Consider the following 19,517-nt stretch of genomic DNA (forward strand, 5'->3'; position numbering starts at 1 on the left):
TAGGACACGTCCGCCAGTGAAATATGTGATTTAATATTAGAGCATGATCATGGGAAAGTACAGGCAGTAAAGTTACCAAGGATACATTCAGTGAGACAATGGGTGAACAAGGTTCTTATAGGGAAACGTTTGCATGGTGGGTAGGGAATACACAGGTTAGTGGGAAGTGGAGAGTTTAGGATGGGCAGGAGAGGCCAAGTTAACTGCAGTACACTATGGGAGAAGTGGGAAAGTCTGCAAGCATGGCTGCAAGAAGGTTGAAGGAATCTACATAACAAAGAAGTCAGTCGATTGGCCCGGCCTTAGTATCAGACATAGTAGTGGGAATGAAAATGTGAACTTTCTTCACCTCTCAGTTAGAGAGAGGAAGGGATGTATCTTAAGACACAGGGAGAATGTATACAGTTCCTTTTAATGTGAATAGTAATTGTTTAAACAAGGTTAATATATTTTGCATATGATATATTATAGTTATGTTATGATTAATATTTCTACGACACACATACATTTGACATTCCTAATTGGACAGACTACTGGTCCTGGATGTAAATGTTCATTTCAAGCTGTTGTTTATCACTTGTTTTCAGTATGTCGATTCAGCGATGGACTGCACCAAGCTCCAGCTACCCTCCCATGTTGGCCCAACGCACGACCCGGTGACGCCCAAAAGGCCCCAGTCACCCAAGTGACAAACTACACGGACCCAATCAATCCTTCGATTGGATCAGACGATGGGAAGAGCGACAATGGTTGAGGAGCGTGTTCACCGTTCAACAGTTGGATACGGTTTCGCCTCGTTCTGTTTGAACCCCCCTCCCTGCCAGAGCCCTGTCTCTGACCCCCCCACTGTTAGGTGATGACACCTTCACCCTGCCCTCACACCTGTCCCTGCCCGATCTCAGACACTAAATATATTCCGCCTTCTTCCTGTTTGTTATCCACCTCTCTGCCAGACCTCTGTCTCTATCTCCCCCACTACTCTTCAGGAGTTGATCATAGAATTGATAAGGATTCCCCTTCATCCTGTTCTCCTGCCAGACCTGTCTAGCCCCCTGTTGTTCTTGAAGGTGTTAATCACCGGAGCCGATGAGGGGTTTGTGTTGGCATCGAATTTGTTTTGTCTGACAGTCCAACATCGGATCCCCTGCAGACCAACAAGCCTGGGCGGCTTGTGATTGGCTTGATTTAAATAATGGTAAACCAATAGGAATCAGTGGGTTCCATATTTTTGTTTGTGAACAGGACAGTTGGAAATAACTGATATACTGTGTTTCGTTATGAAGAGAAGAGTGGTGGTGGAACACAGAGTAGTGGCTCTCTTTTTTCTTTTAACACTGAGCAAGCCAGGTGTTAATAAGAGGGCTACATAATCTGAACTTCTTCACAATCCTTAGGATTGAGCATCATTGTCTATTCAAACTGCAAATCAGTGTCAACTGTATCGCATCACTACGTTCATTATTGTGTTCCTTTTTTTAACCATTTGTATTGATTATTGTCAGTTTAGTTGGTGAATCATTTCAACTTGTAAGGCTATGTTAGATGGTACTTTTTTATCTTGATTAATTACATTTTAAAACCGAATATTGATAACTATCATTGCTCAATACTTTTTATGCTGAATCATGTGCTTCATGCTCATCTCCACGTATGTGGAGATGTTGGTATAAGGGTTTATAATACGATAGACAAACGGGAAGTATGTGCAATTTGATGTATACTTATACATCCAATTAAAGAAACGGGAGGCTACTGCATGAAGCAATCTAATTTATTTGTCGATGAGTAAAAATCTAAAATGGATTGACTGGAAGGTACCAGAGATGTAAAATAAAACAAATGTACTTGGTCAAACGCTTCTTAATATGCAACCAATAAGATACAAACACACTGTCTCTCTCAACTTGAGGATTCCCGTCTTTGTTGCTACCACCAAGTCTGGTCTTAATAGTAGTTAGAGACCAACACAAATTCTGAAGTTGTTTTCTTATTTCAAGGTCTTTGCGTTTCTAGAATCCTTTTCAAAGGGATGAGCAAATTAAGTGTGTTTATTGATGAGTGCACATAATTGATCATTTCTATAGCATACAACAAGATATATTTAGATTGTCTCATCATTGTTGTCTTCTGACCATGGGCTCAACGGTATAAAACAGGTTCTTCACTTTCTAAATTCAGGTTGTGCAAAACACCATTGCGCATGTGCAGAATATTGTGAATTCAACCGTTCATTCATGTGGACTTTGTAGTTTGATATAAATTGATTTGAAACATGGAGTCCATTCCGCTATGCATCCATGTATTAAAAATATGTTTGCCTCGTTCTTAGAGTTTTTTAAAAACAGCTCAACAAGTGTCGCTGCGTTGATTGGTCACGTGAACTCTGAACTCTGGTGAGCCGACACCGTTCCGGTCCGTTCGACCCTGCTCCTGAATCACATCACAGGTCCATATGGTGTTCATGTTGATCGTGTTGGTGTTGCTGGGCCTTCTCCCGGATCAGATCCACAAACTCGTGCTTCTCCAGGCAGCCGCGGCACTCCTCTCCCCAGGACGACAGCACTCTCTTCAGCTCGGCCACGCGGAGCGACAGCAGCCCCGCGCTGCTCAGGTCCCACAGCTGCTGCTCTGCAGACGGACGGACCGACAGACAGAGAGACAGTATTACAGTGCACAGAGAGAGGGACAGCGGGCTGTCTTAGCAAGTGTGTCGTGGCGTGGGGAGTCGGCTGAGAGAGAACGGGAGGAGATCCCATTGGGGGGATGGGTGACGTTTACATTTAGGGCGTTTAGCAGACGCTCTTATCCAAATCTACTTGCAATAAGTAGGCTACATTAGTCAGAAAGAGAAACAATATATATCGCATCCATAACCTAAACTTCTACTGAAGACATGGAAAAACTCCCGTATAACATGAAGAGGGAAGACACCTTAAGAAAAAGAGGGATCCCTCCAGGGATGGTTAGGTGCACAGCGGCACAAATAAAATAGAACATTATGTAACACTTATGAGTTAAGAAAAAATCCACCATGACTGAAGGATATCTGTTGCTCAACATTTGCAAGAATGCCATGCTGTGAGTTGCGGTGGCTTGCTTCGCTTCCGACAGGAAATTACCATATTTCAGTTCACATATCTGTTTGTCGGTGCTGCCGAGCCTCTGGCAGATCTTCTCCACCGGCACGTGGGAGGACAGAGGCCGGGCGACGGACGCCGTGACGCGGGTTGCTGCATCGCTGCTGGCCCCCAGGTAATAGCACTACTGGGACGACACACACGAACAAAAAACGATGTGTTTTGAGACTTTAAGATACAGGGCCAAACACTGTCGCTTTGAGGACCAGGTGTCACTCAAATCATATTGGCCCATTTTGCTCTAGGATGCAAATATTTTGGTCGGTTTTTTTTTTGCAAAATCGACAGAGAATAAAACTGAGCTGAACTGCAAAAACTCTTTTTGTGGGTTACTATCTTATCTAAATGCACCTTTGTAATATCTTCCTATAGTCAAGTCCTGTGCCAAGCATGTCGGCGCTAAGGTGGGGGCCGTGCCCCTCCTAGCGGTCATTAATGCTCCTACATAGGTCATGGCGTGGCCAAAAAAAATCCCTTTTAGTTATTCTTATAATATTAAATGTGCCTCCCCCCCCCACACACACACACGCACTCTGGTGCCACAAGTAATATGAAACTCAAAACATACAGATCTACCCCGACGACTCAGATAACTACAGCAGCCTGATCAGAATTTCACAGAGCCGGGCGGCCCCCATCCCCGGATCCTCCCCAGATGAGGAACACATTATGTCGTGCGTCTGCTGTGTCTTTTCTCACCAGTCTGGACTCTTTTCCCTGGACCTCAGCGCACGCACTCGCTAGCTCTTCTTCCACCAACGTAGGACTGAGGTCTTGGTGCGTGGACACCAGGGAGCCGTATATTCGTTGCAGAAAGCCCACACACACTAGAGAAAGTATTGTTATTGCTTATAATAAGGTCACACGGCAGTATGGTAACGACTGCTTTTTTGTTTGGACAATTGCAATCCTGTGTTTCATGAGGCGTTCACTACGCCTGACATTTAGTTCCAGCTTGTGCACAATAACCTATAAATAACTTTGTTCACGCACATGCTTTTGAGTGGCTAACCTTCACAGTCGCCTGCCGGGGAAACGGAAACAGCTCTTAGCAAAAGCACAAAGGCGAGACAGAACATCATCTCTATATATATAATAAGTACAACTACAGTCCAAACAATCAATAAACCCAGAGCAATTCACGGTATCGTTTGGGGAGCGCGCCGCTACTTGCACAGGAAGCGGCTCCAATTCTATTTATAACACGATGAGCGCTTTTCCACGCGACCAGGAATAGAATCCAATTGGACGGAGCCACTGAGCGTCCTGAGGCATCTGATTGGCGGAGGCGACCTCCCCGCTCTCTGATTGGACCAACTACCCGGAAGCAAGAACCGGCTACCACATAGCACACCGCCATCGCCAGAAAATCTCTAAGCATGGCTGCCATTGGAGTCCACTTTGGTTACACATGTGCTTGCGTGGCGATATTTAAGGTTTGAGAATGTTTTAAAAGTTGTGAAAAGTGTTCGTTGGCTGTGTTTTAACTACTAATCCCGCGTCTGGTGTTCGGAAACCGAGCGCACATGTCGGTATTGTGGGCTAGCTAGTCGTGCCTCACCTCAGCTGTTAGCTAGCTCGAGTGCAGTTCTTCTACACTATAGAGCCTGTGTGATCAGGACACATGAGGCTGTGGGCCAAGCCACCAAACTCTTAAACACACCCTTTTCTTCTCCTCTTCTTTTCTCCTCTTTAGGATGGGCGAGCGGATGTGATCGCCAACGATGCCGGCGACAGAGTCACCCCCTCTGTGGTGGCGTACCGGGAAACAGAGCAGGTACAGCCCCGACCCTACCTCCACATGTATTCAATGTGTTTCTTTGTATAAATGTGAAATCAGTCAGTTTAATGATTCCACCTCCCCCCTCCCTCCCTCCCATAGATTGTAGGCATTGCAGCAAAGCAAGGGAGAGTCCGCAATGCCACCAACACTGTGGTCAAAGTCAAACAGTTGTTGGGCAGAACGTGAGTAGTACATATATTGTTTGGAAGATTATCTCCTCACCACACATCTTACCTTAGCCACACACACACACATCCTAGCTAACTACCTACCTCCACATCCTATCCAACTACCTACCCATCACACCTACCTACACATTATCATCCTACCTACCTACCAACAAACACACATCCATACAGTCCTGCTCGCACCTTTGGACAATAAAACCTATAAACTTGGAACTCTGACTGGACAACCCTGTGTTCTCACCGACACCCCCATTGGTCTCAAGCCAGCACTTAGACATCCCCAAAACCTCCTCTTCATATATATTCAATTGATATTTGTTCTACATGCATATGTCTATGTTCCATCAACCCCGTAATTTGATTTCCCATTCCCCCTTCTCCTGTTTGACAGCTCGGCAGACCCTGAGGCAAACGCCCATAAAGCAGAGAGTAAATGTCCTGTGAGTATCTCTCTCTCTCTCTCTCTCTCTCTCTCATCTACCGCCATATGTCGTGATCATCATTGCGTGGTTTGACTCTGAAGCTAACCAAAGCGTTGTGGTCCCAGGTGGTGAGCAAGGGCGAGAAGCTGTACTACGAGATCACCGCCGGAGAGCAGACCAAGCTGGTCACCCCCGACGCCGTCGCCAAGCTGGTCCTCGAAAAGATGAGAGGTAAAAAAAAAATAACGTTTCCTCACGAACGTGTGCTGCTGTTTCCTTTGGGTTCTCTGTGCCGTTGCCTGAGGTGAAAGCTTATGATTGACCGTGTGCCCCCCCCCCCCCCCCCCCCAACAGAAACGGCTCAGGCGGCGCTGGGCTCTGACGTCACGGACGCCGTCATCACGGTGCCCTTTGAGTTCTCCCAGGCCCAGAAGACCGCCTTAAGGTATGTTAAGTCTTTAGCGTCGCAGGCTCCCAGGGAAAGGGTTCAAGTCCCGATCCCCCCCAACGCACACCGCCTACCCTGGGGGTCTCCTTGAGCGAGACGGCCCTAACCCCTCACCAGCTCCTTAATGACCCGCATCTGCAGTCTCGGTCCCTTGCTCTGTATGTCACGTGTTTGCTAAGTAGTCGGTGTGTGATCGCTGTGCGTTTCCTCCACGTCTTGCAGGCAGGCGGCGGAGGCGGCGGGCTTCAACGTGCTGAGGTTGATCCACGAGCCTTCTGCTGCCCTGTTGGCGTACAACATCGGGCAGGAGTTCCCCTCAGGGAAGAGGTAGGGCCTTCACCCACACAGGGTTCACCGCAGCCCAGCCCAGCCCATGTTTTAGATTTGTCGTGTGTTAGCTTCATTCCTCCGTCATGTTTACCAACGGGCCCCATGTTCCCCCCCCCCCCCCCCCCCCCTCAGCCACGTGCTGGTCTACAAGCTGGGGGGCACGTCCCTGAGCGTGACGGCGCTGCAGGTGAACGGCGGGATGTTCCGGGTGCTGGACACGCTGACGGACCACAGCGTGGGCGGGGAGAGCTACACCGACGCCCTGGCCCTGCACCTGGCCGCCGAGTTCAAACGGTGAGCAGGGAGCCCGCCATGGGGGGAGGGGGGGACGACGACGACGTCTCGATGAAGACCCCGTCACTCTGTGTTGGAGACGAGGGTAGTGGTCATTAGTTTGCTGGTCGGAACGTCAGATTGTTAACGAATGTCTTTTGAGGAGATGTGAAATTAATCGTTAGTTGGGACTTTTTGGAGTGAGTGTCATGTGACCTCACGGTCGGAGGCGCGATATGATCTGCGAGGAAACATACTATTGTGTCTGATGAATCGAGCTATTTGAAACCATATTTGAACCCACTCCCCTAAACCACAACAAAGGGCCCCCGATGTTTCAGAAAGCATGTCCGGGTGGTTTGATTCTAGTTGGCGGTCCACCTGTTGGCATCGTTGAGCACGATAAGCCCTAACCGCTCCCTAATGACTTGCATCCAAAAACAAACTTCCCAAAAGGGTTTCCTTTGGTTGTATGGTCTGCTCCAGTGTCGGTGCTTAGGGCTCAGAGTTTTCCCGTGTCTTCAGCAGAGCTTGGGCTTACGGGAGTGTTGTATAAAGCCCTTTGAGACTAACTGTTATTAAGGACTATGCAAATACAATTGACGAGAACGTGGCAGCCACTGGGCTTTGAAAAAACGATATTGCGTCAAACCCAAGACTAAGGTTAGCCAGCCAGTCTGCTTCACTGTTACGGCCGCCCGTGGTTCTCTACTCCGTGGTTCTCTACTCCGTGGTTCTCTACTCCGTGGTTCTCTACTCCGTGGTTCTCTACTCCGTGGTTCTCTACTCCGTGGTTCTCTACTCCGTGGTTCTTTACTCCGTGCTTGTGCCCGACCCGCAGGTCCTTCAAGCAGGACATCAGCAACAACGCGCGGGCCATGATGAAGCTCACCAACGGGGCGGACCACGCCAAGCACTCCCTCTCCTCCCTGACCTCGGCCAACTGCTTCGTGGACTCCCTCCACGACGGCATGGACTTCGACTGCAACATCTCCAGGTGACCCCCCCCCCCCCCCCCCAGTGCACCTCCTTCATGTAGTTCGGTTTGTTATGTTTTTCCTTATTCATGCCTCGTTCGTCTCTAAGGCCCAATCCCATTTCTACCCCTTACCCCTTCCCCCTGACCCTCCCCCTTGTTTTGAAGGCGGTTTTGTTCTGAAATGGGATTGGGCCTACCCTTCCCGTTACCCCTTCAAAGCAAGGGCAAGGGGTAAGGGGTAGAAATGGGATTGGGCTTGGGCCTAACTATTATGCTTTTCTGTTGTTAAAATCAAGGCAAGAAATTACATTGCCCGAGCACCAGTCAAAAATGTGTCTGAGAAAAAAATGTGTATGTAGACTCCCCTTGAGACCGACCCTAAACGGGGGGGGGGGTCCTCCCGACCCTCTAGGCCAGGCGGGTAGACGGCTCCATCCCCGCCCCCACACCAACCAACGCGTGTCTTGTGTCCACAGAGCTCGCTTCGAGCAGCTTTGCTCGTCCCTGCTCAGCAAGAGCATCCAGCCGATCAAAACCCTGCTGGAGACGGTGGGGCTCTCGGCCCGGGACTTCAGCCAGGTACAGTGATGTGAATGCGTGAACCAACGGTTGTAAGTCGCTTTAGATTAAAGCCTCGGCGAAACACCCTAAATGTAAATGTGTGTAGATCCCTTAAACGTAGCCGACATGTGTATGCATGTGTAGTGGCCTTTAATGTGTCTTGACGTTGAAGAGTGACGTCTAACCGCGGTTGCGGGCGTTGACCACCAGGTGGTGCTGTGCGGCGGCTCGGCCAGGATTCCGCGCCTCCAGAAGATGATCCAGGACCTGTTCCCCGACGTGGAGCAGCTGTGCTCCACCCCCCCGGACGAGGTCATCGCCATGGGCGCCGCCCTGGAGGCGGGGCTTCTGGCCGGCAAGGACGGCCCCTGCCCGGACGACGAGTCGGTCGCCGTGGAAGTGTGCTCCGCCGACATCCTGGTCAAGGTACGACGTCCGGGGCAGCGTGCCTGTAGCTAGTGTGCCTGTAGCTAGTGTGCCTGTAGCTAGTGTGCCTGTAGCTAGTGTGCCTGTAGCTAGTGTGCCTGTACGACAGCGTGCCTGTAGCTAGTGTGCCTGTAGCTAGTGTGCCTGTAGCTAGTGTGCCTGTAGCTAGTGTACCTGTAGGACAGCGTGCCTGTAGCTAGCGTGCCTGTAGCTAGCGTGCCTGTAGCTAGCGTGCCTGTAGGACAGCGTGCCTGTAGCTAGCGTGCCTGTAGCTAGCGGGCCTGTAGCTAGCGGGCCTGTAGCTAGCGGGCCTGTAGCTAGCGGGCCTGTAGCTAGCGGGCCTGTAGGACAGTGTAGCTAGCGGGCCTGTAGGACAGTGTAGCTAGCGGGCCTGTAGGACAGTGTAGCTAGCGGGCCTGTAGGACAGTGTAGCTAGCGGGCCTGTAGGGCAGTGTAGCTAGTGGGCCTATAGGGCAGTGTAGAGCTACAGGTCTACCTCCATCTGCCTCTCCTTTTTAAAGGTCCCATAATATACCACCAGGTGTGAGTGTGATTAGCCGTTCCGAGCCGTTTTGAAAACCAGCCTCTTCCTGTGTTTTGGTGACATCACAAGTGGGCGTGTTCACCTCGGTGGACGCGTCCACTTGTGATGTCAGAAGAGGCCGATTTTCAAAACGGGCTAATCACACTCCAAACCTGGTGGCATGGTATGGGACCGTTTAGGAGGCTTTACAGTAAAGCCTCAATATTCCTGCTCACTACATAGTTTTATGTCGGTATCGCTGCAGAGATATATGACTAACGCTGTCTTAAGTCGTACATTGTATACACTTTGGCAAAATGATGCATTTTTGTGCTAAAAGGTACAATTTTAAATGTGATCGGTTGGAATGTCAAGCTGGTACATATGAAGACTCCTACGAGTTTAGACGTTACCAAAAGGCAACACTGCGTGCTCCCGAAGGCTGCGGCCAGTCTTAAGACAGCCAACTCACGCCGACTCTGTTTCGTGTCCTCCGATTGGCCCGATGTCGCGCGGCAACAGGAGCAGGACGAATCAGGCGCGGAGGTGTTCAACGTGCTGCTGCCGTCGGGCACGCCCCTCCCGGCGCGGCGTGTCCACACCCTGCAGGGCCCGGGCGCGCTGGCCTCCCTCTGCGTTGAGCTCTACCAGCGGGTGGCGCTGCAGCCCCAGACCTTGGCCCGGGTAGGCACACCCGAGACTAGCATGTAGCATGGCTGCTCGATTATGGAAAAAATCAGAATCACGATTATTTTGGTCAATATTGAAATCACCATTATTTTTGGAGTTTGAAACCATGATGCATTTATTCAGCGTGTCTCTCTCAAAAACACGTTGTAACTGAGAACTTAGAAATGTCACCTTTAAAAAAAAAAAAAAAAAAAAAAAAAAAGTCCACAAAATGGTCAGAAAGAAAATGTTCAAATCTAAAATAATTTATAGATATGTATCCAGCTCGGAAACTCGATTATGTTAATTCTGTGATCGTTTGACGCTGAAATTGAATTTTGATTAATCACCCAGCCCTAACATATAGTCTTGGGTTAAGCAATATGTTAATGAATTCATATAAATGTCATATAGATATGTTGAAGCAAAGACTTGGTCCGGGTGGGAAGGTTTAGACCGGGATGCTGAATGAAGAGCAGGCATAGAGACGGTTATGTTCTTGAGATGATCTCCACGTTTGATAGTTTTGAGTTTGACATGATGCAAGGAAGTATTATTTGCATTATTATTACTAGATAGATAGGATCTTTATTTATCCCAAATAGAATAAGAGTTAAAAACAAGTATAAATGTACAAAATTCAAAATGCAAAAAATACATATGCAGGTAAAAGAAGAATACTATACAAGCCAATATTTACATGAGGGAGTGCTTAAACAGTGCATAAAAACGGTATCGGTAAGTTCTCTTGCACTGTTTTCGTTTAGTGTTTCAGCACACCCTCATGCATGTATGATCGTAGTATGATCCCATAGTAGTTTAACTTCCAGGTTGTTTTTTCAGTTTAACTTCTGAAATTCATCAGCTAGTCGGAAGGATACTGAAATTGATGTCAAACTTTTATCTGCAGCTGTTAAGGAGCGACATCGCCCGCGGAGACCGATAGACCGATAGCAGGGCTTTGACAGAGTTTGGTTGGCAGAGTCCTACCCGATGTTAAGAATGAATGTTGATAGAGCGGCGCTGACTAGCCCTGATTACCACCTGCCCTCTAACTGGTGGTTACCTTCCCTGCAGATCGTCCTCAGAGGCCTCGAGCCCAAGGAGGAGAACCACGACATCGACACGGTGTTGACCATGAAGAGGTACTGCTTTTTCATATTCTATGCATGTATTTGAGTATACACAACGACAAACAACTTTCCTTTATGGGATGGCACTAAATTTTTTCATAATTCACTATGAATGATCCAACTAGTGACGTATATCATTTGTATTTTCTATAAGTTTTCAAATAAAGTGTGTGTGTGTGTCTTCCAGGGACGGTTCCCTCCATGTGTCCTGTGTAGATCAAAGCAGTGGCAGGTCAGAGGTCGTCACCATAGCAGCAGCATCCTGAGACCCCCCCCCCTTCCTGCTAGCACACTGTGTACAAAGTCTTCTCTTTTTTTCACTCAATAAAACGTTTTCAGACCCAAACTGTATTTGCACATCTATGGTGTTGTTGTTTTTTGTTGCAGAGGAAATCAATATCAAACTCTGTTACTATCAAAGTTATTTTATAAATGAGCGAGGTATCGAATCTGCTGCGACATTATCTGTTTAGAAAGTACATTTGAGTCTGTAAAATGGCATTTTACCAGGCTATAGCTGCTTCTAGACGCAAACTATTGGTTCAAGTCACTCTGTCTTTGCAGAGGACGTTCTTGCATGTACATCCATTTCTGGGCAGGTGTTTCTACTACTCTTGGTATCGGATTTACTAATCTAGTAACCAAAGTGTGGGTTCAATATGGGTTGATGGTATAACTTCTGTATCGTTTTTTGTGCGTTAACAAAAAATCGTGTTGGTTACCCAGCTCTGAAATTAAACTTTAGAGCTCAGATGAACAAACAAAACCAAGTCTCGTATGAGCGCGTGTCCGTGACCCCATTCGCCCTCCACCTCTGAGTTCACTTCTCTTCGCCTGGCTGTATCGCTCCCCCAGATCTCTCCTATATTTTCCACCCAGAGCCCCACCTAACCTGATCCCTGCACGCCTTAATTACTCCCGCAGGAAGACTGACTGCGTGGAAAGTGGCTGCCGCCGCAGTCAGCAGTCTCACGCGCGGCCGTCTCACACAAGCACACCTGTCCTCCCTTCGCTCGGCTTCACCTGGAGTCGCGACTCGTCTCACCCGACGTCTCATCGGCGCTTCTCAGTTTGCTTTTTAGTTTTTTTTTCTATTTTGACCAACTGCGTTCTCGGTTCGTGGTTCCGAGACTCCATCGCGACAACACACAGCGCAGATGTGAGATGGGCTGTGGAAATTCCTTGCCGACCAAACCCAGTCAAGGTAGGCGTGTGTGTGTGTGTGTGTGTGTGTGTGTGTGTGGGCGCGCGCGCGAGAAGTAGAGGCCCCGCGCGTGCGAGAAGTAGAGGCCCCGCGCGTGCGAGAAGTAGAGGCCCCGCGCGTGCGTCGTTAACCTAACCTGAACAGTTTGGGAAAAACGTTGTCATACATTTAAAACCGCGAGAAGGGGCATTGTAGGCTATTATATTTTTAAATGCTCTGCTCGTAGTTATTTGCCTACTACTGTCTTGAGATATACTTTCTCGCAGGCAATTACAGCCTTGACTTCGGCGGTTTTGTGTTTCTAATTTTCCCCCGCGCTCAGCACTTTCCCCGCTCTGGGAGCGTCTGTCCAGGCCTCCGTCAGCGTGTGAACGTGCACGCACTCTCCCGCTGCACGCACGCTCCCAGTGCTGACAATCAGTCAAACTCAACCAAACAATTATTGTTTTAGTACAGTCATACTGCTAATGACTATATTCGAATTGCTACATTTTACGATTTGCGATGACAATGAGAATAAATGTTCCCCCTTGATAATAATTGAGTTTATGAAATGATGTGTCGCATGTCCCCCGCAGGCCAAGTGGAAGAGACGAGAGAAGCGTACGTAGCCCATCATTCACTCTTCTGTCAAATGAACTCTTGTATACAGGCAGTGAGACTAACTGTATGTGTCTGTGTCTGTGTGTTGTCAAAAGTGCGAACAGGCAAGAGGAGCCCGTGGCGGAGGAGGAAGATGAGAGGAAGATGTAGGCTATATTACATACCTAAGTTATAGTGGATGGTCAATCACTCATTCTTTGCAGTCGCATGGTGAAACCATACCAAGTGGTGTGTGTGTGTGTGTGTGTGTGTGTGTGTGTGTGTTTTTACAGCAACTACGGCGGGGTCTATGTCGGGATTCCTACAGACCCTAACGCGATTATGCCTGTTGAGATCGGCTCGGTAGCCCGAGGTAAGGGCTGATGGACACGCACAGAAAGGAACGGAGGAGTCAAACGCAATAGACGTAGGCCTACACGTCTCCAAGTATAGTGTGCAAATGTTTATATTTGGGCTGGTGGGTTGTTACCAGGCGTGTACTTTTTGAAAAAGTAACACGGATATAGTTTGTGAATATTATTTATTTGAATGTTCATGTGGAACAGCTGATAAGCTTAGGTGTGTGTGTGTGTGTGTGTGTGTGTGTGTGTGTGTGTGTGTGTGTGTGTGTGTGTGTTTGTACTTGAGGACATAGTAATTGATGATGCCCCTTCCCCGGGGGAAATGAGCCTGATGCTCACGGTCGTCTCTCGGGGGTTGAGGCTACACAGCGCTCTCAGGAGACCAGTTGGATTAGGGATGTCTTTACGGTTAACGTTGCTATGGCGATAAATTACCTGAAGGAACGGCTCCCGACAGTGTGAGGGAGAAGGGGACAGTAATTGGCCACTTGATCTTTCGTTTGTTTAGCTGTCTGATATACATCTGAAATACAGGTAATCTATCAGAGTACGAGTTTGTTCAATGATAATAATATAGCCTAATGCAGCCAGTAGGCTACTTGGACGACAATTCATAAAACGCTTTGATTTCATTGTACAACTATGTAGGTTACATTGTGTAGGCCTACAGTACAGAATATGTTTAATGCAAATCACTAATTCAGGATATCAGGGTTTTAAATGGTCTTTTGTATGTTATCACAGATTAAAAGGGAATTGTCCCATCTCGTGGGTGGGTGTGAGAGAGATAGAAAGTGTGTGTGTGTGTGTGTGTGTGTGTGTGTGTGTGTGTGTGTGTGTGTGTGTGTGTGTGTGTAGGCAGGCCTTCGCATTTCAACAGTGAATTGTGGTTTAGCAGATTCAACTTGATCCTAACCATTTATTTGTTTTTCAGAATCAAAGTGACCTCCTGATGTTCCCACATTGGCCAACGTCGGCGCTAAAACCACAAGAATACACAGAGAAAATAAGAGATGATCCACCTTATTCAGACGGCTCACATCCCATTCATATCCCCAACAGGATGTCAAACTTTCTCCCCGTGTGTTGTGACATGCCTACTGCAGTGCTGATTTGATAAATACATGGATTATTTGCAACTTAAAACTTTATTGTGCAAATGTCATGCCAAACACGACCAAACATAATAATATAATCACACTGCAGGGAAACGCCCAAAGGGACTTTGGTTCCTACTTTTATTTCTGAGGAAGTATAATAAGTTGATTCTGGTTAATCGTGTTTGTCGTTTGGGATAAAAGAGACTTCCTTCTCTAAAATGTCAACTGAAACTTCTAGAAAGTGTATATTCTAGAACAATCTGGCTGTAATGCAATGAAATGAAACCTGTGTCTTAAAGAGGACATATTATACCACCAGGTGTGAGTGTGAGTAGCCCTGACAAGCTCTTTCGAAAATCTGCCCCTTATAACATCACAAGTGGGCGTGTCCACCTAGATGTGTGCTGGATAGATCGCCTACTCAGTGGACTGAAGCAAACGTTGCTCATCTATCCAGGCCAGATCTAGAGGTACACGGCCACTAGTGATGTCATATGGGGCATATTTTCCAAACGGTTTGTAAGGGCTAATCACACTCACACCTGGTGGTATAATATGTCCCCTTCAATACAAAGAGAAGCTGTGTTATTTAACGTTTAAAAATGATGTAAATCCTTAATCATGTGTACATTAAAGCGACGCATTGGAAACCAAGACTTTGTGATATGAAAAGTATTTGATAAAGAGCATTGTTATTGTCATGTCGATCTCAGCTGTCATTTGACTCGCTTTGTAAGAGTTTCAGGTGACGATGCCATTCAATGATGGAGCTCGCAGCCTGACGGAGCAATAGGACATGACGGTGGTGTGGTTAGTGTGTTCATCAACATCAAACCGAAAGGCACTGGGTTAGATGCCCCCCCAAGTCCACCGCCCTCTTCCTGTATAATCACTCAAACCTGATCCGTTCCTTCGTGAAATGAGTCCAAGTTGTTTTGGGCTACAGCTTCTTATAAACGAATGGATGTGCTGTAAGAAGGGTACCAAAAAAGTATCACACATTTTTGTGTGTGTGTGTTTGCTTGGATGTTCTTATTGTGTAACAGTAGGAGGATGTGGGGGCTCTACTATGGGTGGTATGTGTGTAGATTACTTCCTGCCCAGAGGTGTGACATTTACACACTGCTTGGGGGTTGAGCTGTGAGCCTTAAAGGCTACGTTACCATGGAGATCCAAGCCTCCACTTCTCCCTCCGTCTGTCTGACTAGTCAATGATGGCTTGAGTGACAAGATCAGAACACGTAAAGGAGGGGCACATCCAATGTAAGTCAAGGTCAAGGTAAACTTTATTATCCAAGTAGGAAATTCACGATTCATTCATGCATTCAACGATGAAGATAAGCCCCAGAAAAGAGCAATAATCAGTTACGAGCATACGACTTCCAAACAAACAGAGCAACTGCTGTAAGTGCCGCGATATAGAAACAAGAGATAGCCTACGGTTGAAAAGCTGTAGAGCATCGTATAAGTGCTTCGATATAGAAACGAGCTAGACAGATCATTCGTGTTAGTAATTATAGCCCATATGAAATAAATAACATTTCCTGCAATTAGACATCCTTATGCAACAGTCTGAGTTTTGTCCTTGTGTTGTTAGGGAGTGTGGTGGTGTGTGAAAGCGTTGTGTTTTAGACTGCAGTTCTCTATCCGGCCACCAGGTCGCACCATCTTTCCACCAACCACTCATCACTGCTGCGTCGTAGATATTGCGACAGCGCATCCGATAGTCGACTCGGCCTAATGGCCCAATTTCAGAGTGGAAATAGGTGAAGGCGACAGAAAGTCAAGTTCAGCATTCAGACTTATGTGACTGACTGAGAAGTTAAGAAATAGATCTATTGAAAGTTTCCACCTGACCTAGATTGATGCTCTTGGGGGGGGGGGGGGGGGGTGGGCAGACACGGTCATTAGCATTGATAGATGACCTGGACTGATATAGCCGCTGCCAAATTTAGTTTTCGGTGTGTCGAGTGATGGTGGAAGGCAGGGACGCTGCTTTGGGAATAGATGGGATCAGGGAACACACGTTAATGGTTAAAGGATAGAATATAGAAATGGGATTCACTGTATGTCTCATTCACTGAATGTTGAAGGCCTAATGGGATTCACTGTATGTCTCATTCACTGAATGTTGAAGGCCTAATCAAAGTAGACTTAGTGTGTAGATGTTTAGTATAGAGGGAGTTATGTACAATCAAACAAGTTTGTGTACAGGCCATTTATCAGACTTAATCAGCTAATGTCTTTCACATCTTACAATTCAAGGCGTATTGTTAGCCTATGTGGCAACTTCCATGATTATCACGCATAAAGTGACCTGCCATTGTGAATGTTTTGTCCAAAAAGCTGACATATCGTAGGTGGGTTTGTCAAATTACATTTCCTGTCTCCTTTTTATCAACGCTCCAGCAGAGTCAACGTTTTTGTTACTTTTCTCTGTGTGTGTGTCTGTGTGTGTGTGTGTGTGTCTGTGTGTGTGTGTGTGTGTGTGGGGGGGGGGGTGTCCCTAATCTCTCTTGTAATTACTTCCTGGTCCATTAACTCAGTTATTTTGTATGTGCAGTAGCTGTCAGGCGAAAGGATTGCAGAGTAGCTCAGTGTACCTCCTACCTCTCTGCTGACCGGTTGTTTCAAGGTCGTTAGCGGTCAGACGCCCACCTTTGACCCCCAGGGTCATGATGACATCATAATCGTTGACAGACGTGTGTGAGAGAGAGCGAGAGAGAGAGCGAGAGAGAGAGAGAGAGAGAGAGAGAGAGAGAGAGAGAGAGAGAGAGAGAGAGAGAGAGAGAGAGAGCGAGAGAGAGAGCGCGAGAGAGAGAGAGAGATGTAAAATCTCTACTTTCACATTTATTTTTTAAAGATTTAATCAAAAAGGGTTTCCAATGATCACAATTCCAGCTTACCAACACATTTACAACCCACATCTAAACATCAGTGCAGTTCACGTGAAAACTGAGCGTCTTCACACTGACTCGGCCCTACCAATTCACAATTGGTAGATCAGTCCAATTAGCCTATCATAAATTGTCAAAGTCGGAAGCGCCGTTCTTACTGGGGAGACGTCGCGTCACGTTTAAGACGTCGATAGAGCTCGGGTTTCATAGAGACAAGCAGAATCCACTCCGTTCTGCTGTCATGCTGACTCCCCACACGATCCCGCGGCCGTCGCAGCCCGCGGGGGTCGGGAACAGCTCCGATAGACCCGGAGACCTGCCATAACATGCATGTTTTTATGTTGTCCTTGTGAAAAGAAATGCCTTTGTTTCCACATCCTGTTGAGACGCAAGTGACACAGAGAGGTGCATCACCGCCGTTCAGACACATCAGCCCCAGGGTAATGACTCTATTGTAAACAAATTATAAAAGATTTGAAGACGTTTAAGCTGGTGTCCGGATGGACGGATGAATGGAAAATAACAACCCTGTCATGATTTGCATTTGGGTCGAAAAGATTAGCTAAGTTGGTATTTTTTGGACTGAAAATATACCTACACCTCAATTAGGTAAAAACACTTGGTCATTATTAAACACAAATAATGACCTTCTAATACAAAGACCACATTCCCCTGACGCATTCTAAACTGCTTCACCCTATGGGCTTCACTACTGCTGCTGTCCTTGAGAGTAAAAGAGTATTGGAAATCTATAGACACAAACTCCTATCTCTGACATTTCCCCTTATATAATAACAAGGATGATCGCATTCAGCCGGTGCGCCACATCTCTGCAAGCCCTTGACACCCCACTGCCGATGACGTGTGTGTGTGTGTGTGTGTGTGTGTGTGTGTGTGTGTGTGTGTGTGTGTGTGTGTGTGTGTGTGTGTGTGTGTGTGTGTGTGTGTGTGTGTGTGTGTGTGTGTGTGTGTGTGTGTGTGTGTGCGCGTGGGTGCGGGGATTTGCGAGTAGCTGTGAATCTGTTATAAAATGTCCTCTACTCCGAAGTTTTTCGCTTCTCACACTCTGGAGAGAAAAAGTGCTGTAAGTTGAACTGACGCCCAGACAGCAAACAGAGGAAGGAAAGCACGTGTGTTGAGGTTCAAATGTGTTGTTTTATATTTTAAACCGAGCAAACGTTGGCCAAACAATGTAGTGGTTTTGGGAGAGTGCATCGTTTGCGTTTATTTCGAAGAGCGTCGTAGAATTGCATGGTTCTAATATAAGGTTAAACTCTGCCTAAAGTCTTTACTGCGTTTTGGTTTTGCTCTGAAATTATTCTGTCTTGGTCAAAACGTGTTTTATTGAATGACTTAGGAACGATCCACCACTCAGGTCCAACGGCCCGGTACAGCACACCCTACAGGGGAACACTGGGTACTGCAACTGCGGTCTCTGATTGGCTTATAATGCGATCACTGGATGTGATGTTAATTACCACATGGTTGGTGTTTTAAATTGCCGATTTTAGTTTGACATCGATTTCTGCTTGCTATTTCAACCTCCCCGAAACCAAGGCTATGTTTTGTTTTTATAAGCTTATAGACGAGTCTGTCAAAGTAAATCCCCCTGAATCCGATATTTTACGTGCACACAATTCCGCAGTTTGTCCGTTCTTCAATGACTGCAACTCGTTCGGTTTGACTCTTGGTCTGGGATTGTTCCACTGCCATTCAGTACTGGGTATGTAAACACACATATACACATGCCTAAAACGCATACACGCACGCACACACGCACGCACACACACACACACACACACACACACACACACACACACACACACACACACACACACACACACGCTTATCACAGACACAAACACACTCACTCACTCACTCACTCACTCACTCACTCACTCACTCACTCACTCACATGCACACATACACTCAAACACATGCCTATCACACTCAAACGTGCACACACACACACACACCACACACACACACACACACACACACACACACACACACACACACACACACACACACACACACACACACACACACACACACACGTCTGCAGTGAGAGACTTTGTGAGCAGACTCCTCGCTGCTGGAAGGCCTCTGCTGGACTGCATTAGCTCTGAGCCGACCGAGGGGGAGGGCCGACCGAGAGCAGAACACTGAGAAGGGTTCTTTAGGAGAGTATCGACCCGATTCAACTCTGCGTTCTCTAACCCCAGTAAACACCAGAGCCGGGCGGTGCGCTGAGGTGAAGCTCAGGACTTTCCCGGTTGGAAACCTTTTATTGCAGTTGGAAGAACATGAAGGAGCCGCATCAAAGTTTGATGACGTTGAACACCGACCAGAGTTCTTCATAATTGATGTCTGAGCTCCTGAGTTTCTGTTAGTGTTGTGAGCTTTTGTACGAATACCTTTTCACTCGATATTCACGATTGCAATCCTCAAAACACACACATGCAGACACACAAGCACACACACATGCACACACACACAC

At 47.2% G+C, this 19,517-nt stretch overlaps 3 protein-coding genes and 1 long non-coding RNA gene across 5 annotated transcripts in view; 3 read left to right on the forward strand and 1 right to left on the reverse strand.

Moving 5' to 3' along the window:
* LOC132454889 (DNA helicase B-like) overlaps window positions 1-1,840 on the forward strand; it is a 36,731-nt gene extending 34,891 nt beyond the window's left edge. For both annotated transcript variants that reach the window (XM_060048476.1, XM_060048478.1), the window contains one exon: window positions 588-1,840. In XM_060048476.1, the coding sequence (XP_059904459.1) occupies window positions 588-754 (167 nt within the window). In that variant the 3' untranslated portion in view covers window positions 755-1,840. The remainder of the gene's footprint in view (window positions 1-587) is intronic.
* Window positions 1,236-4,345, reverse strand: cdnf (cerebral dopamine neurotrophic factor). Its single transcript, XM_060048537.1, has 4 exons — window positions 4,150-4,345; window positions 3,837-3,964; window positions 3,120-3,261; window positions 1,236-2,628 (listed from the first exon to the last, which is right to left on the reverse strand). The coding sequence occupies exons 1-4, from the start codon at window positions 4,217-4,219 to the stop codon at window positions 2,441-2,443; spliced, it is 528 nt and encodes a 175-aa protein (XP_059904520.1). The 5' UTR covers window positions 4,220-4,345; the 3' UTR covers window positions 1,236-2,440.
* Window positions 4,346-4,415: 70 nt separating this feature from the next.
* hspa14 (heat shock protein 14) lies at window positions 4,416-11,223 on the forward strand. Its single transcript, XM_060048506.1, has 14 exons — window positions 4,416-4,573; window positions 4,834-4,914; window positions 5,020-5,102; window positions 5,500-5,548; window positions 5,656-5,761; window positions 5,885-5,975; window positions 6,201-6,305; window positions 6,441-6,602; window positions 7,423-7,578; window positions 8,037-8,139; window positions 8,332-8,547; window positions 9,593-9,754; window positions 10,817-10,884; window positions 11,060-11,223. Exons 1-14 carry the CDS (start codon window positions 4,517-4,519, stop codon window positions 11,136-11,138), a joined length of 1,518 nt encoding a protein of 505 aa, XP_059904489.1. The 5' UTR covers window positions 4,416-4,516; the 3' UTR covers window positions 11,139-11,223.
* A 298-nt stretch (window positions 11,224-11,521) lies between these two features.
* On the forward strand, window positions 11,522-14,774 carry LOC132454932 (uncharacterized). The gene is made up of 5 exons (XR_009525038.1): window positions 11,522-12,076; window positions 12,655-12,679; window positions 12,775-12,825; window positions 12,952-13,031; window positions 13,955-14,774. It is a non-coding gene; the product is annotated as an uncharacterized LOC132454932 (long non-coding RNA).
* Window positions 14,775-19,517: the final 4,743 nt, after the last annotated feature.

The sequence above is a fragment of the Gadus macrocephalus genome, chromosome 4 (genome assembly GCF_031168955.1).
Source record: "Gadus macrocephalus chromosome 4, ASM3116895v1".
Classification (NCBI taxonomy): Eukaryota; Metazoa; Chordata; class Actinopteri; order Gadiformes; family Gadidae; genus Gadus; species Gadus macrocephalus.

What these genes read in the sequence shown, in the direction of transcription:
- hspa14 (XM_060048506.1), top strand. Translation starts at nt 4,517, where the DNA reads ATGGCTGCCATTGGAGTCCACTTTGGTTACACATGTGCTTGCGTGGCG. An exon ending in CGTACCGGGAAACAGAGCAG is followed by an intron (nt 4,915 to 5,019) that starts GTACAGCCCCGA and finishes TCCCTCCCATAG; the next exon opens with ATTGTAGGCATTGCAGCAAA. An exon ending in GCCCAGAAGACCGCCTTAAG is followed by an intron (nt 5,976 to 6,200) that starts GTATGTTAAGTC and finishes CACGTCTTGCAG; the next exon opens with GCAGGCGGCGGAGGCGGCGG.
- cdnf (XM_060048537.1), bottom strand. Translation starts at nt 4,219, where the DNA reads ATGATGTTCTGTCTCGCCTTTGTGCTTTTGCTAAGAGCTGTTTCCGTT. An exon ending in CCCGGCAGGCGACTGTGAAG is followed by an intron (nt 3,965 to 4,149) that starts GTTAGCCACTCA and finishes TACTTTCTCTAG; the next exon opens with TGTGTGTGGGCTTTCTGCAA. An exon ending in AGGGAAAAGAGTCCAGACTG is followed by an intron (nt 3,262 to 3,836) that starts GTGAGAAAAGAC and finishes TCGTCCCAGTAG; the next exon opens with TGCTATTACCTGGGGGCCAG.